We start from the raw sequence: 12,050 nt of genomic DNA, 5'->3' as shown, positions 1-12,050 counted from the left end.
GAGTTTGGATCCGGATTAAAATTCCCCCCCAAGGACTTTGGGAAGTGGTATACAAGGGGACCTGGTGAAATTTGAGATGAGTCCAATTTCCTCAAGATGGCAAGAAGATGAATGTTTTTACCAAGGGCAAGAGAGTGGGAGGAAACGCCCAGTTTAGGGAGGGAAGGGGAAATATTTTATGGTGGGGTAGTGTCTGGGAATGAAAGGGATGAATTGTGTCTCGGCAGATATGAATCTTTCTGTTTTAATCCACATCTAGGAAGTAAATACAAAGAATCTTGCTGAATCTTCTGGGAAGGGGGAGAGGGGAAGAGGTGCAGCGCTGAGCTTTTTGACTGTGCTGCTGAGGCAGAAATCCCTGTGCTGCAGACCAGCTGCGTAAGGGACCTGAAGCACAGGGCTGATGCATGATGCCTCAGGAGAGGAGGTGAACAGTACAATAGGAATAGGTGGATACGCTCTCTCAGCCTGTAACCTTACAGGACTTAAGCATGCTGCCAGCAAAATTGTCAAGTCAGCAAGTGGTCTCTGCTGCATGGGAAATGACTTAGAGTAATTAGTAATTTCACTTGGTTTTGGGGAGGGAGGGCTGTTTTTTAGGTAATGTCACAACTTTTTTGTTCATTACAAATACTTCTTGGGGTGTGATTGCTGAAAGGGAAGAATAAAATTCTGACTGACTTCTCTGTAAAATTTGGATTCGACAGATTTAAGTTGAATCCATGAGATCCTCAATAGCCTCTGCACGCTCTTCCTGTGATTTCTTACTTCTGCAGTTTTACTCTGCGTTTTATCCATAGCATGAGACTTGACGCTCTCAGGGGCACTGGTGGTAACTGACTAGAACTAAAGAGATGAGTGGATTTCCCTCCACCCTCTTTCAGCAGCAGCAAAGTGTGCAAGAAGTACATAAAAATGAAACTAGAACATGCACTGGCTGGGTGTGATCTAATGTTTTTGCAACAGGAAACTACTACTTGAATATTAAGGTGGGAAAGCAGTTGAGATGAGCCTTTGTCAGTCCAGCCGAGCACCTCAAATGTAGATCTCTGAAGCTGTGCCCTGTGTAAGTGACTGTGGCACCATCTGTTTTAATGTTTGTTGAAGTCAGCAGTATTGGATGGGGAGGTGCTGAAAAGTGGATTTGATCATGCTGTTAGACATCAGAGGGCCCATACTAGAGAACCTTGTGGAAATCCTGGGTGTGGTAATGTGATATAAATGGTTGGAGAAAATATTCTTGATAGTTGTAAGCCTGATGGAGTGAAGTCACTGTGGAAGAGCTGCTGTTTTTGCATGCACATTGTGTCTAACACATGCCCTCCTCCTCTAAATATCAGCTTTTGGATCTGGTGTGTGCAGAGCCTGGCATCTTTGCAAAATGCACACAACTCCTGCTCATGTCTTAGAAGTAGGCTGCAGCAGCGGTGTGTAGTTGTGCTTCTGACATGCACCGCAGAGGAAGGGTAGTTAGGGTGGTCTCTCCATTTCATGCATCCTTCCATACTGAACCCCAACAGATCCTTGGGTGCAGGCAACACCAGCTTGATGCAGGTCAGGAGCTGTTTAAATACAAAAGAAAGTGTTGGAAGGCAAATCCCTGCCTCCTTTTATTCTCTACAGTTGGGGCATAATCAGTTCGGCAGCCAGCCCTCTTGACTCCCCACTCAATCTTGAAAGATCCTCTGTCTGCTGTCTGGTGTCTCAGGCTTTTGTGAGCATCATCCTGAAGTTTTCTCACCTGATTTGGACAGATGGAATGGCCAAATAGAATAGAAAATTCAGTAGATCTTCCTTTTAATCTATGGGGACTCTCATGCTGCAGTGTAACCTTTTTCCTTTACTTGCTCTAGCTTGTTTTAATTTGCCCTTTGCCCTCCTATAATTCTTATGAATTATTATATTCTGCAGTTGCACCATGCTTCAAAGAGTGGGTGTGGGGGGTTTAGGTGTGTGGCTTTTTTTCTTTTTTCCTTCTTTTCTTTTTGTGTGTGCTTAACTGCTTGACTTATTTAATTTGCAGATGATCTGAATTCTGAATTTCTTGTTCTGACTAACATGCTACCTAACTGGAGTATTTTACCTTTGTAAAACTAACTAGATAGCTAACTTCAACTCCTGGTGCTATTCTGACCCTGATTATTTATTGTCCTTGTGCCCTATGGCCATACTTTGGTGGTTACAGTGTCTGCAGGCTTTCATTGGTCATGACACACAGATATCCTGTTCAGCCTAATGCTGCCCTCTCAACACAATAAAATGCTGCATGTCTGAAATGACTGATAACCATCGATGATTAGTGTCCAGTAAAGAGGTCAAGAAACAAGGCAGCTTTAATCAAGTACTGTAGTTTTCCTCTGCAGTCCCTGTTTCTCCATCCCACCTTCCCATTTGTATTTGAATTGATTCTTCTTATATTTAAAGATTTTTTTTTTCTCTCCAACTTTTCAGCATTTCCATACAAACTCAGCACATAGGAGGATTTCTGTGCACCTGGACAAGCTATGATCCCACAATTCTTCTCAGACACTGCAACTGGGCAAAAAAAAAAAGGGGCCTTGCTGAAATCTTGCAGTCTGTCTCTAGTTTTCCTGATACAGGCCTTTGTCTTCCGTTGAGTTTATATCTCTTGGGAACATGAGGGGGTGCCTTTCCATATCGTCTGTACTTACAGCTCTTCAGATCTATGTTGACATTGTGTTGTCCAGCTGGTAACAGGAGAATGTAGGAAACTCTGTCTCTGTTAGTTTTGGGAAGCTGAGTGTTTGGGTTATTTAACCAATTCATGAAGTTCTGATGTCTCGTGATTTCTTGCATTTCATTGACATGATACTATATGATTTTTCTTATTTTCCTCCTCTTTTTGCTTGTATGTTTTCCAATTACGTGTCAAATAAATTGCTGTGCACAAGCTCAGAGTAAGAAATGACTGTGTGCAGAGGTCTGGATCTTGGACTTTTCGAAATAATTAAGCGTAGCCTAGATACTAAAATGAAAGGTCTGACTTTTAGAAATGGAATTGTTTTCTGTAGAAGGAGATTTTTTTTTTTTTTTCTGGGGGGGTTGGGTTATGTTTTGTGGGTTTCTTTTTTTTTTTTGTTTGTTTTTCAGTTGTTAAAAAAAGAAAAAAAGCCTAAACCACAGCTCTAGGGAAGTCAGTGATATTGGTTTTGTATTAATTGGAAAATATGTAGAAATATTTACACAATGCAGGATGTCCAGAGTTGATATTTGTGTGAAGTGGAAAGCCCTGTCATTCTGACAACTCTTGAATTAGACAAGCTTTTTTACATGAACCTGTGGCAGGTGGTAGAAGTCAGGAATTACAGGCATTCCTGCTTTGGGCTGTGCTTGTTTTAAAAGGAACCCTGATTCTGGCTGAAAAACACTTCTTGCTGAGTTAAATGAATTAACCAAGGGGCAAAACTCAAAGCTTTAGATTAAAAGGAAAACAATTACAGCTGGGGGAAAACAAGACAACTCCAATGCTTACAGACCTTATGGATGGACAGAAACTTGTCTTTATGTTGCTTTTCATTAATTTGTCATCTTCTCCAAGACTAAAAATACCTGCATATGTGGACTTCAACTCGAACAGGAAGTTCTGCTGAGTTCAACAGAACAGTGTCTCAATGGAAACAAATGGATTGCAGCCTTACTGGGCATGGCTCTTAAAATTGTGCTGCTTTTGTAAATTTAAGGGTGTAGATGAGGTATGGCATGCAGACTGGAATAGCTAATCCCAGTAAAAATTGCCCAGACTTTCCTCCCTCACCCCAGTATACAAAACATAGCGTTTCTCAGGTATGATGGGGTGTGTTCACGAATTACTGATGTGCGCTAATTTCTCCTGTTTAGCTTATGTAGTGTGTTGTCTACTAAACTGGCCATGGCCAAAAGGCTGATTGGCAACTGCTGGAAGGGAAGGGATGCTCCGTAAAGTAAGCAGAGCAGGCAATCTTTTTTTAAACTTGCATGTTTGAACTTCAAACATGAAAACCGTGCCATGATTCCAGTTGGTCACTTACTGTTGGCTGGGGAGGGGGGTGGGGAGGTGGGGAGGAAAGATCTGGTTTTGTCTGTCTCTTATTTTTTTTTTTTTTATTATTTTTTTCCCCTTCTCCCCAGCCAGGTGAAATGAAGGACCCTGTTTTCTTTACTTTGTGCTTTATGTGTTTAGGTGGTGTTGGAAGCTGTCCAGGCAACCTGCTGGGGTTATCTAACTACTTAACATGAAATACCTATGCAGGACAGTTGTGGAAAGAGGGGGATATACACACTTGGTTAACTTTTTTCTTCCCCTTATTTTTTTTTCATTTTTCATTTTTCTTTTTTCTTTTTTCTTTTTTTTTTTTTTTTCTTTTAGGAGACTTGCCCCCTTTGGAAGAAGAATATTTTTTTTTTCTTTATTCTTGAATTTAGTGTCTTAAAATTATTGTGGTTGTGCTTATTGCTCAGCTTTGTAGACCTCAAATAGATCCCCTCCTAAATAATACAGGAGACAGTACGCAGAAATATTTGTGCTCCCAGGTGGGATTAGGCTGATACATTAAGTGTTTGGTTGTGCTGCAACAGGTCTAATGGTCAGGACAAGAGTTACTGACTCCAAGGCCTCTTCTAGTACAATGCACTCCATCATGCTGGGAACCTGTAATGCTGCTGGGATGTGAAATAGTCTCATCTTTTCCTGGAAAAATCCATGACACAACAGTGAGATTAGTCAAATCAGACTGATCTGTTACAGTGTTAAAAGTCATGAAACATAGTAATTAAAGCTTAGGATCTATAGTGCCTGTGGGCCTATCTTGGTAATTGTTGATAACTTTGGTTGAACCAAAGTTATTTGCTCCCTCTCTCTTCACATTGAGTACATGGTGCACACTGTCATTTTATCTGTGGGTTTCCAAATGTTTGATGTGTTTAGCTGTACAGTACCTCTGGGGAAAAACCTCTTCAAAACAGATCTACAGGATTTGTTTCCATTTTAGAAATGGAGCTGTGAAGAGTGCAGAGGCTGGGAGGCCTGTTGTTCGCTCTCTCTGTGGATCTGGGCTTGAGCTGATGTAGAAACACCTGTGCATGTCTTCCTCTCATGGCTTGGAGAAATGTCCAAACTAAGTTTATTCCTCCTGAAAGGAGTGCAGTCCAGATGTATGCGAGCTGAGTGGAAAGTCTGACGCATAAAGTTTTTCAGTCTCACTTTTTTGATGAGAAAAGTGGCTAGAGATGCAAACCAAATCACACCTTTCATTGCGATGAGTGAATTAGATATCTCTTTGGACTTCAGCCCTGATCTTAGCTGAGGGGCATGGGTGGGGCCTTCATTTCTTGGCACTTCTTTGTAATGGCACAAGCAGCGCGCCTACATCGGGTATTATATCAGCTGCCTTCTGAGCAACTGGCAAAGATGAGTAGTCTTGCAGTCAGCAATAACTTGATTAATAATTATGAAGCACTTCTATTGAGCTTAAGTGCTTTATTTTCACCCACTAAAATCCTTTGCTACGAAGGTCTGAAAAAACAGGTTGATTTAAATTTTTTTGTGGTGTCTGTCTTCTGATTTTGACAGGCATTGAGCACTCTGGAAAACATTCATCCTGCTGCTCTTGAGAGCTGCTCCCCAACAGGAACATGAATCTCTACCTGGTCCAGCACTGAAATAATGCTGTAAATTGCTCTTAGTGCTGCACCAGGCCTACAGTCCTGCAGCTGTTAGCCCTGGTGCATCAGCTGTGATACAGTTAAAGACAAATCCCAGAATTAGCAAACTGCCTTGCAAAATCGTCTTGTTTGTAACAACCATGGTAGTTTATTAGTTTCACCTCCTCCTATCTTCAGAGAATAAGCACCAGTGGTGATGTTTTGCAAGGCTTTTTCAGTAGCTGGACAATGCTTTTAGCCACATAGATCTAGCAGTGAAAATTAAGATTTTGTTGGTTCGGGTGCACAACACAGATGTGCATTCTTTTGTTGATATGGAGAAGGGTTTTGGTAGGGGTGGAGGCATCTAAGTGTTCTACATCTGAAGATGGTAACTTTTCCTTTATCTTCTCAAGTGGAGAAACTCTCAAAACTGTCTTTGAAATGTTGATAACTGTGTGGTTAAAAGCGGGAGCTGTGTCTTTTAGGGGATTTTTAGCATGGAAGTCCCCTTGAGAACTTTTCTTCACTTCTGTTACTTCCCTTGTGCTTTCATACTGAGGGGTGTGCGTCTCATTGCAGATCTCTTATTGATTAACAGAATGGCTTTAAAAGCGGGCTGTGACCAAAGAACTGGGGTGAGCTTTTCCTAAAGGGCAGGAAAAGAAGGGCCCCTACTTGAGTGGGCTGGGGAGTCTTCCCTGTCACATCAGAACCTACATGCATGGTGGAGCATTTGCATTGCCCTCTTGTGGCAAGTGACCCAGTGCCGCTGGGGTCAGGAGGCTTTCTTCTTGTCCACCGCATTACTTAGGGAGATCTGTCTTCCCAGCAGCGGAACCATGATTAAGCAACTGTGCAGTTTTCAGTCTGGGTTTTAATTCAGCAGGCTCTCCAGTGAAACCATGACTTTCCCAATCTAGAAGTGTGAATTAGCGTGAAAACCTGAAAGTGAAGCTGATGGGATGTAGGAAGGGAAACCGAAAGCTCAAGATACATTTCTGAAACAATGTTCCAAAATACGTAGTCTTCGATCTAATTGTAGCTCTCTAATAATTTAAGCTTGCCTGAAGGTTTCTGTGATGCCTCAGCGATAGTAACAGTTTCAGAAACTTGATGGTGAGAACAAACACACTGAAAATTAGATAGTCTTTTCTCTCAGCTTTGCGTGCATTTCCCTTCACCAAATTACATTTTCCTTCTGCCAGAAATTGGTGGTGGGACTACATCCTGCAGTTGTTTAAACAACACCAGAGCAAAACATGAGCATGTGCTAAATTCTGAGCTGCCAGCCTGTTGAGAATTGACTTCTGAATTAAATGCTGTTGTGTTTCTTTCTGTAAATGGTGAAAGGAGGCTGTGTGTGTGCACACACCCTGCAGACCCCTCTTGGAGAGCAACGCCTTGCAGACGTGCCCGCAGCTCCTTGTTCTCTTTGTTCTCGCCATCCACAGTGTGGCTGGGGAGAAGGGGTTTTATTGCAGCCGGCGAATTCCTGCGCACGCCTTCGCCGGGCCTGCTGCCCCTCTAATTGTTGTGTTGTCAGAAGGCGTGTGCCTCCAAAAGCCTTATCTGATGCCTCCAAAAGCCTTGCAAGCAATTCAGATGTTGACCCCTTGAGCGCAAACAACTCTCCGCCTGCCTTGGGGCATAGCTTCGAGACGAGGGTTAGTGCTCGTGTGTGTGCAAACCCGGCGGCTGGCTTTGTCACTGGGACAGAGCACCTGCCTGGGGAGGGGAGCAAGGGGCCAGGCTGGTGGGACTTAGAGGGGGAGAAGGGGAGTCCAACAGCTGCTTATGTCAGAGTGAGGATAAGTGCAAGGAGATTAATAGTTATTTAAAGAGTAAATGGGGACATGGCATTCGGCTGTGGCATGTGCATGTATTAAATGCAGTGGAATGGCTGCTCCACTGGCAACATTTAGACAGATGGTCCCTGGACTGAAAGGAATGAAAAGGATCTTTGATTCTCTTAGGGATAACTTAAATATTTTAATGTGGCTTTTTTTTTTTTTTTTTTTAAATTTGTTTAGTTATTTGTTTTTACTTCCAGGCAGCACCTTCAGCATTTCCAGGCTATTCAGTTCTGTTAACACCAACTTCTTATTTGATGATCTTTCTCCATCATCTTTAGTAGCCTGGGATTAGAAGAAACAGTTTTTAAGTGAAAGCTGAAACACTACTGTTTTGTTGTGTGTATGTCTGAGCTGGTTTAGGAGGCTGTTTTCATCACAGCTGCCTTTTCATCATTTGCTGGTTAGGGAGTGTGTCTGATAGCAATCTCCATGGGAATGAAACAACTGAATGATACTTTTACATTTTTGAGAAGTCTTCAGGTCTTATTAGAGTATTCTGGGGCAGGAGGGCAGGGAGATTCGTTTTTTTATTAAATACAAAATTATTGAGCTGGAAAAAGACCGTTCCTCATGCAGTACATCAGCATTTTGTCCCCTTCCGTACAGAATTAGCCTCAAGGGAAGACACATACCAGAAGTCCGTTAAATAGGTCTTGGCTGGCTGAATAGCCCACAGGAGGTGAGACATAACTGTCATCTGCATTGCCAAAGCTGCAGTCTTCTTTTGGAGAATCACCAGTCTGGATTGTTTTCTCCTGTGTCAACCGTTTACCATACTTTGAGTCCAATTGCAGATACTTGCTTGCCCATTGAACAGGGATGATGGGCATCTATAACATCCCCACTGCTATAGATGGGGAAACTGAGGCAGGGAGGACAAATGACTAACCTGAGGCAACACACAGAGTCACTGGTTCACCCAGGATTAGGACTCAATATGTAATTGCTTTTATTACTCTGCTGCCTAAAGGCCTCAGACAAAACAGAGGCCCATTAAGCAGGGCGCTTTTTAACATAGTAAGGAGCAATCCTTGCCCTGCAGACTTTGCTGCCTGAAGTAGGTTGAGGGTGGAGAGGGAGGTGAGGTGGCTTGCCCAAGGATACAGCCCGCTGCTGATAGATCAAGGGAGGGAACCAGCTCTTGCTTCTCTCTGCAGACCATCGCAGGTTCCAAATGAAGTCCCCTGTGCTGTTCCCCACCAGACCTCCTCCTTTCCAGCACATCTTATAGGAGCTTATCCATCTCTGGAAGGTCCTATGTGCTTCACTGAAGACCACAGAGCCTCAGCCTCACCTTGAGTTTTTAAATAAAACTCCATAAAATATCAGCATCTACCAGTGAAACAGACAGTAACTTAAGGAAGAGCTCTAGCTGGGAGTTTAAATTTCTCCACTTCCTCCTTTTGTGGAAGGACAGCTGAGATCACAAAATATTTGGGCATAGGAAGGGCACTTCATCCTTGCGCAGGGATCAGCCTGTTTTCCTACATGGCTGAAATGATTGGCAAAGCTGGGCGTTAAATGGCTTGTCCAAAGTCCCTGGGGAGTTCAGATGATAGCTTCTGCCATTTCTTTTCGGGGCCATGGAAGAGTGATGGTGTGCTTCTCAAAGCTTCCACAGGGCTGGTGGGATTCCCACTATTGGGAAAGCTTTTTGTTACGAATCTTGCAGTTGGTGCTCTGACTCAAGGAGCCTTTGCTGCTTGGCTGATAGTACCAAGTTGTCTCTGGAAATGAAGCAACTGTTGGACAGACGAGGGAAGTCAGGAGAAACTGGCTTAAATACTAAGATACGTGTGAGCTTGATGGCTCTTGGTGGGATTGAAGCTGTAGGATGTGGAGGGAAATGAGGTACATAGACAAGGGGAAGAACCAGAGTGTCTTCTGCCATGTCAGCAGCCAACAGCAGAACCAGGTGTGTTTTACTTCTGTGTGTTCCTGGTTGATCCCAGAGCTGTTGGGGATGGGTACCACAAACTTTTGGACGCTGTTCTCCCTGAGCTGGGTACAAACTACACCCTTTGGGCACACACAAGAATGAGACTAGTGTACCTGGCTGAACTCCATGTGTGCTGCTCTCCTGCTGCTCTGTCGTAGTGGCTAGTGCCGGGTACTTAAGAGGTCTAAAAGCAGGGTAGTTGTGTAACTTTCTTTCCCCAGAGAACTTTCCCAGCTTCCAACTGTTTGTGGTTCAGAATTTTTAAATTAGATATGCTTGCCTTGATTTTTCTCAAGCAAAACTTGTCCAATGCCTTTTTGAACATATGCAGACTTAGTATCCACAGCATTTTGTGGCAGAAAATTCATGTTTATTTGTGGGCTTTGTGAAGAACAACTCTGTGTGTGTTTTAACCAAAATCCTGCTCAGGATGTCTCCATGTTCTCTAACTCCTCTATTAGGAGATCACGAAAATGAATTTCCTATTTGCCTTTTCCCATATCATTTATAAGTTTATTCACCTCTGTCATATAAAGTTCCACCTCTCATTTCATTTTCTTTTCCAGGCTGAAAAGTCATAATCTACTGCTGTATTACAGGAAGGCATTGAAAGGGTTTGCTGATTCTTGCCACCTTTTCCTGAACTTTGTTCCCTTCTCATCTCTTTGAGGTGGGGGACCAGGGGTACATATAGAACTGAGGGCATTAGGCATGTTGTTTTTCTGCTAATCTCTCCCTAATCTATCCTTTGCTTTTCTGTGCTCTATTCCTTAGCCTTCGTTTTTGATGTCTTCAGTTGTTTCATATGTTCTTTGTACCTGAAGGCTACTTTTGGAGCACAACCATGTCTACTCACCTATGTGCTGCACACAGTGGAACTGCTACTTCTGAAGTATGCCAGAAGCCTTCCATGCTGTGGGCTTCCATGCTACTTGATGAGACCTTTAATTCCTCTCTACTACTGTCTGTGACAGGTCACTGGGAATGGAGTGCACAGTGCAATCTGCTTAAGTGCTATGAACCTTTTCTCCAGTGAGCATTCAATGCAGTTACTACCTGAGTCAGAGGTCCTAAATGTCTATGTGCATAGCAGGATCGGATCTGCAAGAAGAAGAGCAATCTTTGCGTAGAGCGCAAGATCGTCACTGCAAGACCAGTTGCACTGTAATGAATCCAGTGATTTTTATCAGGCCCCTCCATAAAGGTCTCAGTCTGGGTGTCTCCAGACAAAGGGACTCTATCTCCTTGAGATGACTTGCTGCCCTGCGAATCACATCCTTGTTATGTGCAAGCTCTTTCCCCAGTTTGGCTGTTGATCCACTGTGTGACTGTGAGAAGCTGTACTTCTGTTTCAGCCACCAATGTAAAAAGGGGTATATCCTTTGCAAATCTCCTTTCTGCTAGTGTGACACATATACGGTGGTGCTGAGATTATGCTGCGCATCCTCCATTGTGAAGGCCATGCTGTAGCCTGCCAGCCTGTGCTAATGTTTCTTCTGTAACATTCCTGTGTATATCTTTGCCTCTAGCCGCAGTACACGAACCTGGGGCTCCTGAACAGCATGGACCAGCAGATCCAGAACGGCTCTTCCTCCACCAGCCCCTACAACACTGAGCACGCGCAGAACAGCGTCACGGCCCCTTCGCCTTATGCCCAGCCCAGCTCGACTTTTGATGCTCTCTCACCTTCCCCAGCCATCCCTTCCAACACAGACTACCCAGGACCTCACAGCTTTGATGTATCATTTCAACAGTCTAGCACAGCAAAGTCAGCAACATGGACGGTAAGGATATAGCATCACTTTGCTCCTTATCTGGCTTCAGTTACAATGCTAGTGGTGACATTATTCATATGATACATAGCCAGGCTTGTGCAAGAACAGAGTGACCCGTGTCCTCTTCAGGGCATGACATGTCACACACAAGAGAGAGATTTATCTTGGCTGCTCTGGGAGGGTGTGGTGGGAATTTAACCCTCAATAATAACACTAAATCCCAGGTGAATAAAATGCCTTGCAAAATGACAGTCACATAAAATCCATGTATGATGAAATAGTGGCTCTCCTTTTGGGTCTAGGAGGTATGCCTGAGTAAAACACGAGGCAGGCATAAGCATGGCTTCAGCACTTGCCTTGGATTTCTTCATGGGTTTGCAGGAGTTTGGATGTGTCGGCTGTGCCACAAGGACAGAGGTGGTGCTCCTTGCTCTGACCGATGGAGTGCAGGGCTTTTTCTCCAATTCCTTCCCTCTTGCAGCTGGTGCAGGAACCCCTGTGAGCTCTGCTGAGCTTTGCTCAGCCTTGTGGTATTTGGGTTATTTGCATATATGTTTATTTCTTTCTTAATGCTTTGCTCTTGCTGTCAGAATAGTACCTTTCTTATGAAATAAAGAAAAAGTATGGAGCTTGAAACGTGAAGCCCAGCTCCTGATTTTTGGTGGAGCCAGCTTGGTTGTTCCAGCTCTAGAAAATTCACAGCCCAGGACACAGCGTGTCTGGAGCCAAACACCCTCTTGCAGTTCATGGCTCTAAACTAGAGATGTTTGCAGTGGAGAATATTGCTGTCTTAAAAACTTTGAATATTTACCTTCCTCTCCTTCAGGCATTGGGAGTAGG

At 43.6% G+C, this 12,050-nt stretch overlaps 1 protein-coding gene across 8 annotated transcripts in view; it reads left to right on the top strand.

Annotated features, from left to right (window-relative positions):
* TP63 (tumor protein p63) overlaps positions 1-12,050 on the top strand; it is a 130,469-nt gene that overhangs the window by 67,808 nt on the left and 50,611 nt on the right. For all 8 annotated transcript variants that reach the window (XM_065674276.1, XM_065674274.1, XM_065674278.1 and 5 more), the window contains one exon: positions 10,965-11,219. In XM_065674276.1, coding sequence (XP_065530348.1) covers positions 10,965-11,219 — 255 coding nt within the window. The remainder of the gene's footprint in view (positions 1-10,964; positions 11,220-12,050) is intronic.

The sequence above is a fragment of the Lathamus discolor genome, chromosome 3 (genome assembly GCF_037157495.1).
Source record: "Lathamus discolor isolate bLatDis1 chromosome 3, bLatDis1.hap1, whole genome shotgun sequence".
NCBI lineage: Eukaryota > Metazoa > Chordata > Aves > Psittaciformes > Psittacidae > Lathamus > Lathamus discolor.
The sequence above is the reverse complement of the archived record's forward strand: the minus strand, read 5'-3'. Positions and strand labels throughout refer to the sequence as shown.